We start from the raw sequence: 19,702 nt of genomic DNA on the forward strand, positions 1-19,702 counted from the left end.
TGTCAAATAGCCTCAGTCCGCAGCATCCAGCGGGTAGCTGGTTGCCTCTGGCGGTGGTGCAGTTGGGTGAGGGAGCGGGAAGGTGTTTGATAGGAAAAGCGCTCGGGCTCATATCTCGCATATCAAAAAAGGAGAGCGCGGGAATCGCAGATGGTCGAGAGGATGAGCGGAGGGTGGCAGTGATAGGCAATGGCCAAATGGTAGCCAACAGTCAGTCAGTCGGGAAACTGGCTACAGAGCGTGAGGGGGGGGGGGGTGTGGGGTGTGGGGGTGGTGCAGCTGGAATTGGAGGCGACTCTGCTGTGTGGTAAAAATGCGGCGCAATATGTTCGGCTGTCAGTTTCATGCATTTCATATCGAAAACCATTCGTACTTTTACTTGAGTGAGTTTTATGATCAGCGTGCCAGCAGCTGAGTGGAGAAAGGGAGAGAAGGCGTGCGAGAGAGAGAGAGAGAGGCAGGCAAAGAGTAGGGTAGCCCATGCTCTTGACAACAATAACAACGACTGAGTGGATATATCTATGATGATGCTCTAGTGGATACATTGTGTGCACAACAATACACAGAGATAGAGATGAAGGGGGTGGGAGGCAGCAGTAGAGTGAGTGAGAGGGAGGGGGCGGAGAGGGAGAGATACTCCACAAAGTTAGACGCCGCCTGTTTGTATGCAACGTTTTTTTTCTTTTGGGGCAACTCGTGAAAGGGGGCGCCTGCCTAATGCAAACCGGGTTAGAATTTTTGTGCGCTGCTTCGTTTATTATTATTTATTTTGCTTTTTTTTCTTCTTTTCTTTCGGTTTATTAAATGAAAACTCCAATTACATTTTATTGGACAACCTCAATGCGAGCAGAGAACGTGGCACAGCTCATATGCATATGATTGCCCAGCCCCGTGTACGGTCCACCCTGCCACAGACAGTTACCCTGCACAAATGCAGATTATTATTGAAATATAGACAGATGTGTATAGATGTGTGTTTGCGTGCGTGTGTGTGACTTCCATAAGTATACTTTAAATTAACTTATTTGTATTTCAACTGAAGTAAAAGTTTGGTAAATGCAAAGCAGCTTAAATTAACAGAGCTTATACCCTGTAAACATGAAGAAGGCCTACCTGACAGGAAAATAACCATCTAGAATTATGTCTTTCTGAATGCCGAAGAACAAATAGCCTAAGCCTAGCTATATAGTTGCCAACAAATAGTTTATTAAATTTAAGTTATCAAGTTATCATTAACTTAACTCTAGGGTATTTGCCAGTCGAGTGCATTGTTAAATGTCAATTAGTTAAATAGAATATAAATAAATCAATTTTCAATCGTAATTTATTTCAAATAAGCTTCTTTCTTAAGGTTTTCTTAATGCTTTAGCTTACATTTCGAATATTTAATGCCGAGTTACTTAATTCACAATTTCTTAAGCTGCATTTCGTATTTGTTGCTAATAATGTTTCCTCTTGCCCTCTTCTCCCTCTCCTCAGGTAAGTTTCGCACATTGAAGTTTTTAAATTACGCAAAGCTTTGGTAAGATATGATTGCAACTGAGTCCAACTGCTGCTCGTCAACTTGCACTTAAACGGTTACAACTGAAGCATACAAACAAGTAAGAAGAAGCTAGTTTAAAGTGCTAGACTAGAGGATACCCTAGCCTTATCTCAAGGTGCCCGAATGCACTCTCCTTTGTATATAACTTTTATGTCTACTAAGCGATTGTTCTAAAACATAAAAAATATTCAAATTACATTCCAATCCTTACATGCACCAAATTTGGTAATTCCAGCTCTTGTAGTTCCCGAGTGTGAATGCGCACAGTTCGACATGCTTAGCTGGGGTCTGTTCATCTTGCATACCCATTTCTAATGTGTACAGGGTATACTCCAAACTGAATTTAAGAGTCCCGCAAGAGTTTTTGATTCTCTTCCGTTTTATTTTTGCTTTTTTTTTTTTTTTTTTGGAAACTTTTCAGCATTTCAACGTCGTTGCAACTGGCAGGTCCTGGGAAATGTTCTCTATGAACAAACATTTAATAATTCAAGTAGCCCAGCGGGCGGACAGCAAGAACGCCCCTAATGACCTACTTCACGAGTCCCCCTCCCCGCCTCGAGCCCTTCCCCTTGCTTCGACGACTAGGAACAACAATAATATACATAAGTAATTTCTGTGGGCGTTGTTGGTTTGCCCCTTCCCCCTTGGGGACAGGTGCTGCAGGCAAAAGTTGTTTGCTTCGCTCAGCGGGCTCCGACTCGGGCTCGGGCTCGGGCTTGGGCTTGGGCTCGAGTTCGGGTTTGAGTTTGAGTTTAGTTTGGTTTAGTTTACTTGCAAGAAGTTCCGCGTTCTGTTTGGGTTCGGCTACGGCTACGGCTTCCGGCTTCCTGCTACAACAACAATAGCAACAACGACAAAACTTCAAGTGCATTTGCGCTGGCAGAAAAAAAATACAACAACTAAAATAATATGGCAAAATATGCGAAATATGGCAGCCATCATGGCGGCAGGCGGTCTTGAGGGGGCGTGGGGCTGGGGCATGTTGCAAACACAAACTTTATGCAGTGAAATTTGCATGGCACATGAAGGAATGCCTACGCTCTCAATCCCCCGCTGCCCGCTCACTTGAGTGCGCATTTCCACTGACAAATTTTACGCCCTTCCGCCCAGCCAGTACACGTGGCCTGACCTCTTGACCTAGTCGCACAGGCAGCCTGAGGTAGCCACAAAAAAAAAATTGAATAATAATAATAAAAATGGCAACAACCTACAGTGCACGGGAGACGCCTCTCTCAGCTCTACAGGCTGCACTTACTGTGCCTATGAGCGAGGGGGCGGGGGGTACTGGCCACCAATCAATATGCCCAGCACATGCCCCGTACTTGTGTACACACACACACACACAAACACCACGAGCCTCGGTCAGGCATATCCCAGCCCAAACGTTCAGCAGTCCCACTGGAGATTGCCCAATGCCCAGCCATGCACCACCCTAGACCACCCTGCACCACCAGTGGCCAGCTCATCAGGAGTATTATGATTGAAATGCTGAGCTTGATATGATTTCCTCTATATATAGAAAATATATATACATACATCCAGTATATATATGTACATACGTGCGGGTGTGCGGGGGGTGGAGGTCAGTAGTGGGCAGCTGGGGCGTGCGCAACATTTGTTTCGGACAGTTGGCAACTAATTTGTTTTGGAAACGGACGCCAACTGGCGGCACCAACGGCAGCAGGAGCCAAGTCAAACAAAACGAAACACAAAGATCAACAAATTGAATAAAAATTACAAGAAAAACGCACAGCAATACAACAGAGAAGAAGAGAGCATGAGGGAAAAGAAAGAATAAATGAGAGTGAGCAAAAGAGGAGAGAGAAAGGAGAGCGACACAGAAAAAGAGCGAGAGAAAAAGGGGGAGAGAGAAAAAGGGACAGAGGAAAGGGGAAAGAAAAATACAGAGATAAAAAGAGAGAGAGGGAAAAGGAGAGGAAGACGGAAAAAGAGAGAGTAAAAGAAAAAGTGAGCAAAAAAGGGAGGAAGAAAAACGAGACAGGTGATAGGAAAAAAGAGAGAATAAGAGAGAGGAAAATAGAAATAGTAGAGAGAAGAAAAGAGAGAAAAAAAGGTTCTCGATTTGTAAGGCCTTGTCCTCAGTCTGAAGCTATAACCACTTGAGAATTATAAGCAACAAAAGCGCGATAAATAATTCAAATTCGGAAAGCCTTAATAAAAAATTTCAAAATAAAAATGAAATATAATTCAGTATATTGAATAATAGACCTATTTCATGGGGCGTTAAAAAAAATTGTATATTTAATTGTTTAAAAAGAGAAGACGTCATTGAAATGTTTCTAGAGCTCGTAATATCTGATCAAGAAAGATATTATAATTAAATTCTGTTTGCCTAAGCTTGGAAGAAAAGGAGAACACGTTATCCCTGGACTTGCCTTGGGCCTTGGGATCCATTAGCCGAGAACTGCTTACGTTTGCAATTGAGAACTACATCTATGTTTTACTTCTAGGTTTGTTTTGCTCTCAGTTGAGTAGTATTGAGGTAGTATGCAGGGTATCTAGTGTGTCCACCCATTGAATAGAAATCAATTCGTTGTTTTACAGTCTGATCAGGTTGGCTTTCGTGTACTTATGTCAAACATTGAATACTAAAATTTGTTAGTGAACTTTATGTTGGGTACCCTGGTATATATAGTATATGGGTATACTGAGCACCTCAAACGATCTAGCCTGTTATCGACGCACTCATTCAGCGGCGGCGCTGTCCGCGGCGTCTCTAGACTCCTCAGTGCTTGATTGGGCCACGGATGTGTTCGACATCTGTATAAATGACTCCAGATCCACTGAGCTGACGGGCGTATGCCACAGCGCTGGCAATTCGATTGTCTGCAGCTGCCTCAAGGCTGAGTTCGAATCGATCAGCTGGATGAGCACTTCGGACGCTTGTGGGCCGATTGGCTCGCTGGGATCTGCTGGCAACAGTTGCAGCTTTTCCTTGCCGGCACGCCCAGCCATTTGATTATCCAATGTGTTCAAGTCCATGCCCTGGTCAATCATGTCGAGCATTTGATGTTGATTGGCGATTTCTTCTGTAAATCGGTTGTCAATTTAGCAGCAGATGCAGCTATTTAGCGCTGGTGATCTCATATACTCACTTGGTGGCTGTTTGGCTATTTGCACGCTCTTCGATTTTTTGGCAACTGGAGAACTGGTCGCTGCTCCGGCTGCTGCTGATCCTGCTGTGGCATTTTTACGGGCCTGGGCCTCCTCGGAGCTGCTGCGCAGCCTGCGATTCTCCTGCTGCAGCATTTCGCGCAGATTCTTCATCTCTTCGGTGAGCCTGAGACGACGCTGCTCCAGATCCTGTAGCTTCTGGTGCTCTGCCTCGAGCGTGGCAAAGAGCTGCTTAAACACATTCGTATTCTCCGTTTGCTCCATCTGGCTGGCATTGGGTCGCGTATTGCTGTTTCCGCTGCTGCCCGGATTCGCATCCTTTGCTGGCTTTGCCGCCTTTGCTGGCTTCGCTGGCTGCTTTTGCTGCTTGTCAGACATCTCAATTTTTGGCTGCTTTTCCGGACGACCCGCTCTGCTCAGATGGGGCTTCTGGTTGATTGTTTAACCAAAAAAATAATTAATTTTTTTTTAGCTTTCGAATTTCGATGTTATTATGTGCCTTTAGCCTTCTGCTCTGTGTTTTTCCGGTTGCCCAAAAGCCAACTTTGACAAACAAAAAATTATGTAGATTTCATGTTTAAAGCTTATTATATGTTGTTTCATCTTTTTCTACATTTATAGATTATGTGTTGTTTCTTTCTTTGATGCAAAGCAAGAAAAAGGATTATTCACATAAAAAGATTAGGCGTGTACTAAAGCCTGAAGAAAAGAGAAGTAAGTGTGCTCTGGTCGGAAGTGCTCGAAGCACTGAACCTAGCGCTAAGCTGTCCTTACAAAAAATCCAGCTTCATTCGATACAGTGCTTCTGCCCTTAGAGACCCACAGTCTGTGAAAGGCGTTCTTGATTAACTTGGTTGTTTCTAGTTCGAACTTTATGAAATTCTCAGAGAGAGAATTTGGCACCAAATTGCATGTATGTTACATACCAAAGCGCAGGGCTCTACTTTCAACATTTTGCACTTTTCTTCTCTGTCCGAAAATGAGGAAAGTTATCAAGAAAGTGAAGTAATCCTTTTGTGTGTGTGCTATGGCAAAACCTGCATAACAAGTTTGGTGTATTTTGCTCTTAAATTTTCGAGATATGCCACAAAATCGATAGTTATCGATACTATAGAAATGTGCCAATATATCGTATAAATTATCTGCGTGTTATATACGAGAATAGCCTTTACGGTATCCGAACTCGAAGCATCCAGACAGATAAACAAACGGACATGTTTCGACCGTCTAAGCTGATCGTCCTGATCAGGTTTATGCACTCTTCTGCCTGTTCCATATGTTGGCACAAAATCATTGAACTATTTTTATGCTATGTTTTGCTCTAAGTTTTATGGTTTATCTACTGTATTTTACCTTCGCCCTCCCACAAATTGTTTTTGTCTCATTTTCTGTTCCCGATTTTTATATGTGAGTACTATATATATATATTTTATTTTATTTTTTGGCCTATCAGATCATATCATATCGCTGCGGATCTCGCCTTTCACCTGCCTTACCTAGGGATAATTTTCTTCCCTTTCACGATTTCGCTCTCTCTGTCCCTTTTTTTTCCCCAATTGCTGGGATTGCGTTTCGATTCTTTTTATTTCGATTTAGTTCCCTTCGTTTATTGGCTCAACTTTGCCTGGGCCATGCCGTATATGGTTTCATGTTTCCAGCAATGTTCGCAATTGTCCTGCGCCTCTGTCCCGCCCCCTCTTTCTGGGTAGGTTCTAAAATGTTCGCTCATATTTTGGCAGACAAACTTCAAACTATTGTTGTGGCAAGTCAATGAACTGGCAAAAGCGCCTAATATTTCCACACACACAGACACTATAATGGTAGTCCATGTATTGTGTGCCGTGCTAGGCTCCGGGTATATTAAAAGTCTATTTCTTTGGCAAGACAATAAAGTTGGATAACACCAGCAGCCAAAGGGGTGTCCAGAGAGTGGAAGCATGGTGGGGGGTGGAGAGGTGCAGGGGCATGGTGGCATTGTCGGGTGTCTCGCTAAAAAAGTAGCTGCCGCAGATGAAGTATAGTGCGGAGTCCGCGTTTAGTTGTAACAAAAGAGAGCACCAAGATGAAGCAGAAGCAGCAGCAGCATCAGCACCAGAAGGATGAATGGGCCAGCAGGTCCTACGAACAGCAGGCCGGGACCAGCTAGTCGGGCGGCATCCAAAACGAAACCCATTTCCCAGCTCCACTTCCAGTTTGCAGTGTCGGGCTATTGTTCTACTTCGCGAAATAGCGCACATAAAATGCCAAAGAATGGGAATAAATGATAAAAAAAAAAAAAAAACAAAAAAGCCAAGAAAAACAAAAAAAAAAAAACAAGACGATGGAAAGAAAAGGAAAAGCAAGGAGCGAGGCAAGGAAAACGAAGCGAGCAAAACTGACAGCCAACTGGCAGCCGGAGGCAGGGCGGGCGGGCGCTAAATTGGAATGAAATGCCATGCCAAAGTATCTGGCTGCCCCTGACTGAACCTCACTCTACCCTACCCCTACCCCCCTACCATCCATCTGGCCGCTCCGCGGTCTGCCCCCGTCCTCGGTGCCCATCTTCCGCTTGTTACCAGCCGCGCCCCAACAATGTGCGACTGTCAATTTCAGCGACATCCTCGACGCAGCCAACGAAAAGGGTTAAAATGTTTCATTGCGCTCGCCTCGACAACATATGCCAATAATTTACGCAATTTAGTCAAAAACAACAAAAACAAAAAAAACAAAAAAAAACAGCAACAAGAACAAGAAAAGAAAATAAGCAAGAAAACCAGAAAAGTGGAAAAGGCCGCAGACACAGACGCTGACGAGCGAAAGCCCAAAGATTCATTCAGTTCCCTTGCCCAAAAGACAACGACAGCAACATGTGTAGGCGCTGCTGCAGACAATGAGCGGGGCTGCTCTACAATTTCAAGCTGTTTCGTTTCGTTTATACCCTGTAAAGTTGTGCTTCAATGTATAATAGGACGCCACTTAATGACATAAGAGCGGAAATAAAAGGCACCCAAATGCGACATAAGATCCCAAAATCAAGTTTTATAACATGCGTATTTGGATCTCTTAATACCCTGTAAATATGATTAGAACAGTGCGTATATTAATGGTTGAAAATATATAAAACAGATATTGTATAACATATATATTTATTACAGAATGTAAGTACCGGATTCGAATACATATTCAGAAAGATATATAACGAAATTGCAGAGCACGAGGCGTATATATAAAAGGCTGTATATAATAGTTATTGTATGACAGTAGGTATATAACAAAAGTTCTATAACAGAATACATATTTATAACAGTATGTATACAGAATGTAATATATACAAGATTGTATAACAGAAGACATATAAAAGAAGCTATATAACGAAATTGCTTAGCACAAGGAAAATATCAGAAGGAATGTCAAATGAGGCAAATTTGCTTACGTTGACAATCTGTTAAATTGTATTTAACAGGCAGCATCTGACAGTAGCTGTATAACAGAAGCTATATAACAGTGAATAACGAAGAGAAACTCTTTGAGCACAAAGCATCTGAAGCTACTTAAAAGGCATCAATCAGGTCAAATGATCTGATGGAGAACAATGGATATGCCTACTTTCCAGTTATTCCAATTTTTACCCATATTTCCACCCACTTTGTCCCGCTCGAAAACTCACAAATAATAGTCTCAGTTGTGAGTACACTTACTTTGTAGCATATCCCAAGAAAATTGCAAGAAACGCCACTAAATACAGGATATGCTTAAATCGAAAACATTCTACTATTGCTTACATTTGTTTTCTTCTTTCTTTTTTTGAAGTATCTGGTTCGCTTGGTGGGTTTAAGAACCACTTCGGCGACCATTCCTTGGACCGAATTGATGCTCAATTTTATATATTTTAAATGTTATTCAAATTGTGTCACATTTCTCAGTGTAATGGCCTGGAAGTGTGTGTAGCGGAATGTCCTTTAAGGGTCTCTGGCTCTCCCATCAAATATGTTTGTGCTTGCGGCATGTTTTGGAGACAGCAATTCGAGCTATCTAGCAGCCGCCCAGCAGCAACCCCTTTCTGTGCCCTTCCTTTTGTGTGTGCTTTATTTATTGTCTGCCATTTTGGCAAAACCCACACCCCAGCAGGACCCAAACCAAAAACAAAAAAAGAAGCAAACAAGATGGAGTGCAAGAACTGCCCAACGTTGGGCAACTGAAGGCGGGCAATTCGCATCGATGCCATAGAAATGTGCGACTCGTGTAGTTCAACAAGCAAACAGTTTAACGGCGCTAAGCTAATTAGCCAGAAGAGGAAGTTGTGTGCACTCCAATATCTACGTATATACAATACGATATATGTATATGCTGTACGTTGGTCACCGCTCTGACCCCAAAGGTCGCACACGGTGGTCACTGCACGGAAATTGCGTCATTAACAGGCGCTTAACGAGCCTCCACCCGGCTCTGGACTGTGAGCTAATGGCGGGGTTAAGCTTTGCGGTTATTGGGCTTGAATGATGGCTAAAAGCTTTGCTGAAAAGCTCGTAAGTGGAGCAAAGGTCATGAGCATTGATTGAGCGACTAGGTGAGATTGATGGTAGGTGTCTTCTGCGAAATGCTGAAAATAGCCAAAGATAGGTTCGAAAATAATAGCCCCCAGTTATCTTGAATGCGCTGGATTAAGGAAAGTAAATGATTGAAGAGCTAGGTTTGATTGAGCTTAGGGGATGAATAGCAAAATCTGGTACGAGAAAAGCCTGTAGTTGAAGAACTGATCTTAACTAGAAAAAGAATTTAGAATAATAGCGGAAAGCTCCACGAAAAGCTGTTGATGAGGCTTAAAAGCTTTGATTGAAGGTCACGGCTTGTCGAAAATCAAAAATGTATTACTACAAAAGCTGAAAGTTGAACTGTAGAGCAGAAAAAATAAGCTTAAAATTCGAATACGAACACATGGCCTGATTGATGGTAGTTGATGGATGGAGAAGATTGATGGACAAGTCCTGTAAGTCTACAATAATAGGCTGAAAGCCGTGAAACTAGCCAAAGCTGTGTATAAACGCTCTAGATTGTTAATGAGCAGGCATGTCTTGATTGACAGTAGATTGATGCGAAATGATTGATGTCACAATTCATGCCAATGCGCGTGAGCTTGCGTTACAAACAAATTGTTTGATTAAATGATTGAAGGTGTCTGTTGAAATATATACAAAAATATATTGTGGCTTGATTAAACTATTACTATTGTTTCTGATTGAGCAACCAGTCCAGATTGATGATAAGTGATTGACGGACAAAATAAATGAGCAGTAAGCTTGAAGGAAATCTCAAGTCAGACTTCGTTTCTAGTTTATTCGGCAGCCGAATGATTTAAGTGCCTGCCATTTACGAGATTTCAAATTTATGTTATTTTCATCTAATTTAAGGAACTAGTTCTGTAATTGAACCTTTTGCCCTGGGGCTGAGATTATGAGGTTAGCTTTTGAAGTAGCCTAATGAGTCCACTTTAGCATTACATTTTCTTTGCAGTTGTATTTATTTCATTTACTTTTTTTTATGCCCGCGGGGCACAACAACTTACATGACATTTGAAGTACATGCCACAGAAATGAGGCAACTTTATGCTGTGCCTTGTCGGCTAATTGGACAACATGTTGCGGCAGCAGGCGCCGCAGCGAGTGAAAGTGAAAACCAGAAACGAAAACCAAAAACCAAAAAACCCCAAAATCCCCAAATGCCGAAAACATAAAAGATGAGCACAAAATGCCAAACATAAGACACACACGGCTAATCAGGCACACGCCACGGCTAAGAGGACACCAGGCTGCCTTTGGACGGCAAATCACAGTCACAGAGACCGAGGCTTAAGTCAAAGGCCAAGTTAGAAGGCGCATCAATGCGGCTACTTCTGCTTCTTCTTTCTTCTGTTTGTGCGTCTCTGGAGCTTCTGTTTCTGCCAGGCTCTTAACATATTTTTCGGCTCAGCGAATCCCCCATCCCCGCATACACTCCGCATTCCGCATGTTTCATTTTCAGTTGCTGCTCAAACTTCGGGGCGCACTTTTTATTTTTCAAACATCTTTTTAGAACTTTTTTTCTTCTCCACACACACACACACACATGTGTCTGTCTGTGCGTCTTGCTGTGTGTGCCATGATGCTGCACAAAAAACTTCCGACAACAATTCTGCAAACGCAAGCAGGAAAACATAAATCTGGCTAAAGCTAAAACGCAAACTTTTAGTTAAAAAAAAGGAAAGAAAAAAAAGCGACTTCTGTGTGAGTGCGTGCAACTGATAGAGCGGCCATAGCCCAGGGGGGGCAGGGATGGCAAGGGGAGGGAGGCAGGCAACTAGCTTGGCCAGCAGGCAAACGCCAAGAGCCAACAACAATCGACTGAGCTGACCCTGCCCCTTGGGCTCCCCCTTCGACCAGCTCGAGTCGCCAAGCCAACTTGGAGCTCGGAGCTGCCCGATCATCTCCTCACGTCTCATTTTGGGGCTAATCCAAGCTCTCTTCGATGGGGCAGCTTTCGGGAACTCAGCTTTAGTTTTTGTTCGCCACCCCCTCCCTCCCTACACTCTCTTTTTGTTTTATATGCTAGCTCTGAGAGACTGCCTCTTCTCGTTTGTTCTTTTTACTCTCACAGCTTAAGTCTTTACTGATTAATAATAATAGGCTTTCTTCCACGCTCTCTCTCGCTCTCTTTCTCTATATTTTTCTCTCATTTGCCACTTTTGATAGAATTTCTGCTCTCTCTCTCCCTCCCCCTCTCTCTCTCGCTCTTCCTCTCTCTCTTTCCCTCTCTCTCTCTCTCTCTCTCTTAAACTCTCTTTTTCTCTATCATTGATTTATGAATGTGTCATAATGTTAACATTTGTGATTTCAGCTTTCACCAAAATCATTTTCGTTTCACTTTCATTTTATTGTCTCTAGCTTCAGACTACCCTGGTAAAGCTTCTTTACTCTCATCTCTCTCTTTCTCATTTCTCTCTTTCTCTCCCTTTCTTTCTCTCGCTTTATACGAAATAAACCCAAAGCCCGTCTCGCTTGGTGCCTGATCCTCTCTTTCTTTTTGGAATTTAATCACCCAAATTCCTAGAAATTCCTCGTGTTTAACACTGTCTGTCTATCGCCGCTCTTGAGTTTTTCCTTCTCTCTTTCTTCGGCTGTTTTTCATACGTTTCTTCTGTTGACACGATTAACTAAGAACCATTCTAAAATTGGGATGTCTTATAAAGTCTTGTATAAACTTAACGCTCTTTTTGGTGGTCTTAGCATCGGGAGTCTCTAACCTTTTTTTAGGACATCTGAAGCGACTATTGCACTAAGATGTTTCTTTCTGGTTATGCCTTCTCTCTCTCTTGCTCTTAGAGCTTATCTATCTGTCTCTCTCTTTACCATTGTTCAAAGTCGCGCATTTTGTAAGCCCTTTTTTGCCCGAACTCTCGTCCATATCTGGTTTTGGGACAACAACAACAATAACAAAAACTGAGCGCCGCGACTGGTTTTGTTGTCCACAACATCCCCTCCCCACAGCATGCTCCCCTTTTCCCGCTCAAGACCCTGCAGCGCCTTCTCCTTTCTTTTCTTTTTGTATGCTTCTCTGTTTTTTTAAGCAAATGTCCACATTTTGACCATTTGAAATCCAAACAGGCAACTTTTATGCCACTGACGTGCGTTGCATGTGTATGTGTGTGTGTGCGTCTGTGTGCGTCTGTGTGTGTGTGTGTGTATGTGTGTGTGTGGTTTGCCCTGGGCAACTGACGCTGGCTGCCATTTGGAGCTTGAGCTTGAAATTTTTGCAACATGCCTTCGACATCTCATGGGTATTTTTACGACTATCACTGGCCGCAGTGCCCCCACCCCCCCCTTGCCCCTGCCCCTTTACCTGTCCCAGCCGCTCGTCCGATGCATATTCGCGTCCTTTCGTTGCTGTTGTAGCCCCCGTTCCTCCCGCCTGCTCCCCGTCCGCTGTGTCCATCTGTTTCTCTGGCCGTTTGTCCACTGACCGCAGACAGAGCAGACGCAGCTAACTGGAGCCTGAATCCCCCCCCCCCTTTCCCCGACCCCCACTTTTGGTTGCTGGCTCTCTGTGTGCTTAAAATGGATTTGGCCAGCAATTGCAACTGAAATAGAAACCGGCAACAGCAACCGAAAGATAAACCCAGCAGCAGCTAAGTAACAAGATGATGGCCGCACGTGATGCGCTTTCTTACGGGGCTCAGTGCCCCTCAGAGGGGTGCAGAGGGGCGGAAGGCTATCGAAATGCTGCAGGACGCCGCTGCACTTGACGCCAATGCCGAGCACTGTAAGTTGGTGTGGTAAGTGTTATGGTGGGGAGAGGGGTGCGGTGGGTTGTGCAAGAGGCAGGGCTCTGACTCTGAATTGGCTTGTAGGCAGCTTTAGTGCCTGATTGGCCGCCAATTAGCAGCTAAGTGGATTTTGTTTACCAAAAGCCATTTTTGCCAGTTCTCCGACAGTTATCCATTTCCACACACACCCAACCACCCACAGCTGGTTTTCCGTTCGCCTTTGCATTTGCATTTCGGCTTCGATTTTGTTGTTGTTTTTTTTTTGTTTTATTTTTTTTTTTTTTTGCTGTCTGGCCCTACGTTACGTGACAAGTCAAAATGCGAGGCGCACGGCTTCCAATATTTATATCGATAAACAAAATAGCTCTAAGCTTCCCTAGCTAAATACGAAAACATAAAGGCAATGTTTCGCGCTCCACAACGACTAGCAGATGCCCTTTTATATCTATTTGTATTCACATAAATATCGCTCGCTTTGGGGCAAGCTATGCCAGACTTGCCACACGACGACCAAGCTGGTTTCTCTAGCTAACATCTCAAGATATTGCTACTAAGATCTGCCGTAGGCTTCTGTCGGACCCTTACACAGTTTCAATCAGACCCTTTGCGTTAGTTTGCACAGGGTATCGGATATAGCAGCGGGCTACAACTGGAAACAAGTGGACTAGTGTGCTTTATCTGGCTGGCATCCAGTCGAGGCTTACGGGCCTAATCTACGTGGCATGCGTGTACGTGCGAGGTGGGCGTGACATTCTAGCCCATCGCTAACTGTGCGTGGTAGAGAGAGTGGAAGGGATGGGGATGGGTGGGGAGGGGAGAGAGGGGTCAGCGTTGTTCTACGTGGCCTCTGGGCGAACGAGACAAGTTAAATCGTTGCGTTATTGATGGCAAACGTACGTGATAGGCTCACAACGTGCGCTCCCAGTGAACATTATGCTCATCATCATCATCATCATCATCATCATTCGCATCATTCGCATCATCTGATGGAATCGCCAGACTCTTCGCTGTGTTCCATTTACTGTTGATTTTGGGCGTAACGCTAATAATGGCGCCGCCCGACTCTGAGCCGGCGACGACAACAGCTTTCAACGGCCATCGAGCCCACCTGTGCGACTGAGAAAGAAATTTAAGCGCATTACAAAACTTTTTCGTCGCCACCCCCCCCCCCCCCCCTCCGCTCTTCAGCAGCTAGGCCCCCAACCCTCCTTTTTACAGCCACACTCTCTGAGTTGATGCCATTGTTTGTAAAAACTTTAGCCTGGGCTTTGGCTAAAGCGAAATGCTTCCAAGTTGTCAAACAATTGCCAAGACTGCCAATGATCTCTCCCTCTCTCTCTCTCTCTCTCTCAATTTTGTCCCTATATATATATATTTATATATAAACATATAAATATATTCTTATACACATAGTTTATCTTTATACCAAGCTTAGTGCCAAAAACAGCGCGTAAACAGTTTAAGGCAGCAAGCGTGACCCGGCCTATGTTAGAGAAAGAGAGAGGGAGGCAGAGAAAGAGAGAGAGAGAGAGAGAGAGAGAGAGGCTGAGAAGCGTGTGAGAGACTGTGAAGAAGTGACAGCTGTTGAAAGCTGATATTCTTCATGCAATATGCGATTATTTTTTGCTTTAGCTGAGTGCGTGGAGTACTAGCTACTGCCGAGTACTGTAGACACTCCCTAAAGAAAACGTGTCCATTTCAGAGCTTATTTTAAGAATGCATAACATAACATAACATTTTCCATAATAACATTAATAAAGAAATATCCATTACTTTCGTACCAAAATTAAAAAAGGAAAATGAAAAACACAAAATAAAAGTAGAAGACACTTAGATATTCCTTCAAAATGTCAAAATCTTCGTATATTCGTTATATGTGAACACCAATTGTAATTATTTCATATAAGTTAGTTAACTTTTATGACTTAAGTGAGCACTGGCATCGGAATTCATTTGATTCCACCCGCTGGCGTGGAATATGAATGAAAAACTGCGTTGATTACATGTTTCATTCATTCGGCTCATTTTTCGCGCTGTCTTTCTTTGCTTCTCTTAGATCTCAGCTTCTCTCTGTGGGGTCTATGCAAAGTAGTTGGAATCTATGAAAGAGAGCATAATTTCGGTCGCCCTCTCTCTCTCTCTTTCTCCATCTCTCCCGAGAAAATCTGCCAACTCATTTGCAGTTGCTGAGCGAATGCCAAGAGTTTAATTAGGTTTCGCTTTTCTGCTCATATATCATTCGATTGAGCTCTCGCCCTGCCCTAGTTTCTCAATAGAAAAATAATTTCCCAGCTATTTTCATTTTTCAGTTGTTATTTTGTTTTTTTTTTTTTTGTTTTTTTTTTGTAAAATAATCATAAAATGCCAAATAGCGTAAAAACAAAGTTCAACTTGCGCAATATTCGCCCTGCAGTGGCACTTGAATCGGCGGATTGGCCCACATTGTGTGCAGAGTGCAGCGAGTTTTCCGCCATTTTCCGGCGTTGCCGACACAACGGAACCGCACAAAACACGCGCCTGCAGCTGACAATTAAACATTTAATTAAAAATCAATTAAATATCGTATATTTGCACTTTGCTCTGAGCCAAAACGAAAAATTGCAGCTACTGTAGCCTTGCCACAATATACAGTATCCACCTATATCTATATATATCTATATACAACATTGTCTACATATACATATAGAATATATAGAATTGCAGCTTCAAAAGGGATGCACATTTTTCTACTATTTCGCTTGCAACTTTTGCGCGATGCATGTTTTATTTACTCTTAAAACGGACTAGACCTTATAGGGTATATACATGTACATAAGACCTATATACATACATACCCATTCTCAATGCTATGAAGGGTATAAGAACATGCGCACATTGATTCGGGACTGAGATAGATCGAAATGGGAAGGATACAAAAATAAACTGTTCGGTTGATCTTCAAGCATATAATCTGCAAATTAAGCCAGAAAGCCTTTTTTCATTAGTACAGGGTATTTGCCAGTCTAGCACAATGAACTTATATAGCTTGTAAAGTTTTTAAGCATTTTATCTGAAAAACCAAAATCACAAAATAAATTCTAATAGAACTTTTTTGGTTAGTACAGGGTATTTTCTCATTCAGCACTTTAAGCTAAATAGTGATTTTTTTTGTAATTTGTTTTAAACATATAGTCTACAAAACTTGAAATTGAAACATTCAAGCTGACATATGTATATACAAATACCAAATATTTCTTCAGTACAGGGTATTTTCCAGTCAAGCACTCGTAGCTAAATAGTGTTATTTTAATTGTTGTTGTCATTTTTATGGGATAGAGAATAATTAAATTAACGTTTCGCGCTTTTTTATGCATGAACAGATATGACCATTAAATGGCAAAGACGGATAGCTTGAATGTCCGAATGAATGGATGTCTGAATGATTGAATAAATGATTGAATGATTGAATGGAATGGTTATGGATTCAGCTGCAAATGAACTGCAATCAAATATGCAGCGAGTGTCAATGAGTTATGATGGGTAATACATATGCCTGTAATTAAATATGATTATCATGTTGGGTTATTTAATTGCCAATTTGTGTGTGCCAGGATATGTGTGTGTGTGTGTGTGTGTGTGTGTGGGTGTAGAGTGTGAATTAAATTGAATGAAAGTGACGAGCACATTTATTGATTTTGCACACACACGCACGCACACACTGCCAAGTTCAACTTTAACTTTACTTAACCCTTGAACTATGCGAATATGTGGTCGATCGGGGAGGGGGGGTTGGTGGGTGGGGGAGTGCGTGTTCGCGTAGTTTGCGAGTTCGCGCCATCGTTTATCATTAAAATGCAATTAAAATTGACATGACATTTGATTTACAACGCGAACCTATGCCCAGCGCAGGGGCTCCTTGGTGGAACAGTTGGAATTCCCGCCAGACTGCGGCCCACACAAACGATTCAAATCGACCCAAGAGACTGATGTTAACTTGCATTCTGTCACTTTCTGACCCCAACCCCAACCCCAACCCCAACCCTGCCGACCCCGCCCCGCCAGACGTGGGAGTGTTACGTCGTGTTATTGGAGCTGTCGGGTGTGGGAGGGACAGGGGTGCTGCGGGTTGGGCGCATAGTGCTTGGGCTAGTCTGTAGCATCTGGTGTTAGCGGGGTCAACAAACTTCCTGGAAATCAACTCGTAAGAGTGGCTAATAGCCGTTAGCCATTGAATGGGTTCTTGAATAGCACTTGAAGCGAGTCAATTCCATCGTTCCAGTTCTATTTTTATGACTATCAACATGTTTTAATCCGTTTTTACGTATTGTTTGAAGCGTGTATATTCCATCGTTCCAGCTGAATTCAAAAAGTATCCAAATATTTTTTTTTCACTTTCCCTAATTGTTTTCAAGCGTGTCAATTCCATTGTTCCAGTTGAATTAAAGGATTTTCCAAATATTTCTATTCTTTTTTCACTTAATTTTTTAAAGCGTGTCTATTCCATTGTTCCAGTTGAATTCAAAGATTATCTTAATGTTTCTATTCCGTTTTCACTTAATGTTTTGAAGCGTGTCAGTTCCATCATTTCAGTTGAATTCAAAGATTATCAAACTGCTTTTGGAATTTGAATTCGTTTCGATTTCGAAAGTGAATTTGAACACATAGCAACTTACTCGATTATCATAACAAAAGAACCTTGTTTGTTCCAAATCCGTCGTTCCGTCATTTAATGTCTTGACCTTCCAGCTCGGCGCTTAACTGTTTTCATTTCATTGTTTCAATCGAGATTTTTCAATATTTACAAAGAAGATCTGATTTAAACCTTTTAAGAAATATTCACATCGTGCCAATTCCATCGTGTCACTTGAATAAAACCCTTTGACAAGTAATTTAGCAATTGCAGAACTATGGAGATACAAATTACGTTCGATATTTTCCAACAATTTAGAAGCAATACAATTAGCATAGCAATACTTTCTTTGTTCCAACTCCATTGTTTCCCGCATTATCCAGTTATCTCCCCATTGACTGACCAGCAAATGGGATAATGTCGGTCAAACAAAAAGGTGTTTATCAGAACGAATGGACGCACAGCAGGCGACCCAACCAGGTGACCCGCTGCAGCAGGTGGCACACTCGCAAGCGATGGGGGCGAAGCTGTTGTGTGTGTGTGAGCATTGCCACGCCCACCGATTTGAGTGTTTAACGGTTATCAAGAATAATTAAAGCGCCGCCAATTTACATAGAATTAAATATCAATTTTTCTCTAAATGGAGAAAAGTTGTCACAAGAAAAAGAAGGGTATGAAAACAAGAAAAGGCGACTATCTTTGGCTTGCCGGAGATTGAATACTCTTGAACAAAGTGCTGCGTATAGGCAAAAACTTTATTGCTCTCCAATTGTTCCGATGGGAGCCATATTATATAATATTCCGATTTTATATAGAATTCCGATATTGACAAGATGTGACTTTTATATAAGAAGTTAAACTAAAGAATAGATTCTCAAAGAAGAACTGAACATTCGACCGATCGTTCTTATAGCAGCTATATAATATAGCTTTCCGATTCGACCAATTTCCGACAGCCAAAAGACAGACCCATTCTGAGAGATAAGTTTCCATAGGTGCTGATCAAGAATATATACATGTACATATATATAAATATATATATATACATTCATTACTGGAATCTTCTGCTTTTATGCGTTACACATTTCATGATCAAATTGTGATACCCTCTAAAGGGTATAAAAACTGGGAACCCAAAAAAAAAAACCGTTTATGATGTGTCATATGCGGGCTGTGGCGTCTTATTTGTTGTTGTTGTTGTTGTTGTCGTCGTTAATCGTTGTTGTTGTCTGTTGAATGAACTGTTAAAAAATGCATAAACCGCAACAAAGACGCGGCAATAAAACGCAGCCTGCGTTGCCGTTGTGGGTGAGGCGTTGGGGAGAAGGAGGAGGTGGTGGAGAAGGGGCTGAGGAGTGGTTGGGCAGTTGGACTCCGCCTGGGCTCTTATCAAATGGTTTCTTATTAATTCACATGCCAAGCGGAAAATGCACAAAAGGGCTCAGCAAAAAAATCATAAACGAAAGTAAATGCAAAAGGAAGAGACAGCGGCAGCGTCAGCGGCAGCGGCAGAGGAAGCGCGGCATTTAATAAGGATGTGAAAAATGTGCAGCATGCTAATTGAGCGAACATTTAAGTACCGCAATATTCCAAAGCCCCGCAGATAGCTCCGCCCTTACCCAACACACAACGCGCGTATCAGTTATTTCTTTGCCATTTTATATTTTCTTTAATTACTTTTGCGAAGAGGCAATATTTAAAAGTTGATGAATCACAGGCCCAACCCCCAACCCCCTGCCCCCTCTCACTCACTCACCACAGACAAAACCCTACAACCGGACGCCCGCATTTATCGAAGGCAGCAACACAAAAGCACCGCAAAAACGCATCACATAAATGAGTATGGGCGATGCGTGTGTGTGTGTGCGTGTGCGTGTGCGTTTGTCTGTGCGTCTGGATTTTTGCATTGAATGAAGAAAAAAAGAGAAACCCATAAAACCATTCTCCTCATAGCTTCTCGTTCCGTCTGGCCCCTCCCCGCTCTCGCTGTCCACTTTTGCCTTTTGACTTGTGCAATTGGCATTGAAATTTAACACTGGCCTCTGCTTTCATTTGCTGTGCACGTTTCAGTAACCGCCAACCCACCCCTCACCCTGCCCCGCGTCCTTGCGCTACCTAACTACAATTGGCCCCTCTTCAT

The 19,702-nt window shown here is 42.7% G+C and overlaps 2 protein-coding genes across 3 annotated transcripts in view; one reads left to right on the forward strand and one right to left on the reverse strand.

Moving 5' to 3' along the window:
- Positions 1-19,702, forward strand: part of Ten-a (tenascin accessory) — a 301,282-nt gene that overhangs the window by 164,948 nt on the left and 116,632 nt on the right. The gene's annotated exons all lie outside the window — the stretch shown is intronic.
- LOC135434432 (uncharacterized) lies at positions 4,094-5,211 on the reverse strand. 2 transcript variants are annotated; one of them, XM_064691027.1, is made up of 2 exons: positions 4,660-5,211; positions 4,094-4,590 (listed from the first exon to the last, which is right to left on the reverse strand). In XM_064691027.1, exons 1-2 carry the CDS (start codon positions 5,054-5,056, stop codon positions 4,250-4,252), a joined length of 738 nt encoding a protein of 245 aa, XP_064547097.1. In that variant the 5' UTR covers positions 5,057-5,211; the 3' UTR covers positions 4,094-4,249. The 2 variants fall into 2 exon arrangements, with proteins under 2 accessions (XP_064547097.1, XP_064547096.1); XM_064691026.1 differs by having other exon boundaries at positions 4,094-4,593; positions 4,660-5,207.

Source organism: Drosophila montana, unplaced genomic scaffold, assembly GCF_035044405.1.
Source record: "Drosophila montana isolate Dmon_TW-CO22-7 unplaced genomic scaffold, ASM3504440v1 contig_3325_1, whole genome shotgun sequence".
NCBI lineage: Eukaryota > Metazoa > Arthropoda > Insecta > Diptera > Drosophilidae > Drosophila > Drosophila montana.

Excerpts from the sequence above, each read along its gene's own strand:
- LOC135434432 (XM_064691026.1), bottom strand. The coding sequence starts at position 5,056 with ATGTCTGACAAGCAGCAAAAGCAGCCAGCGAAGCCAGCAAAGGCGGCA. Across the intron at positions 4,594-4,659 it reads AATAGCCAAACAGCCACCAA|AAGAAATCGCCAATCAACAT; the intron begins GTGAGTATATGA and ends ACCGATTTACAG.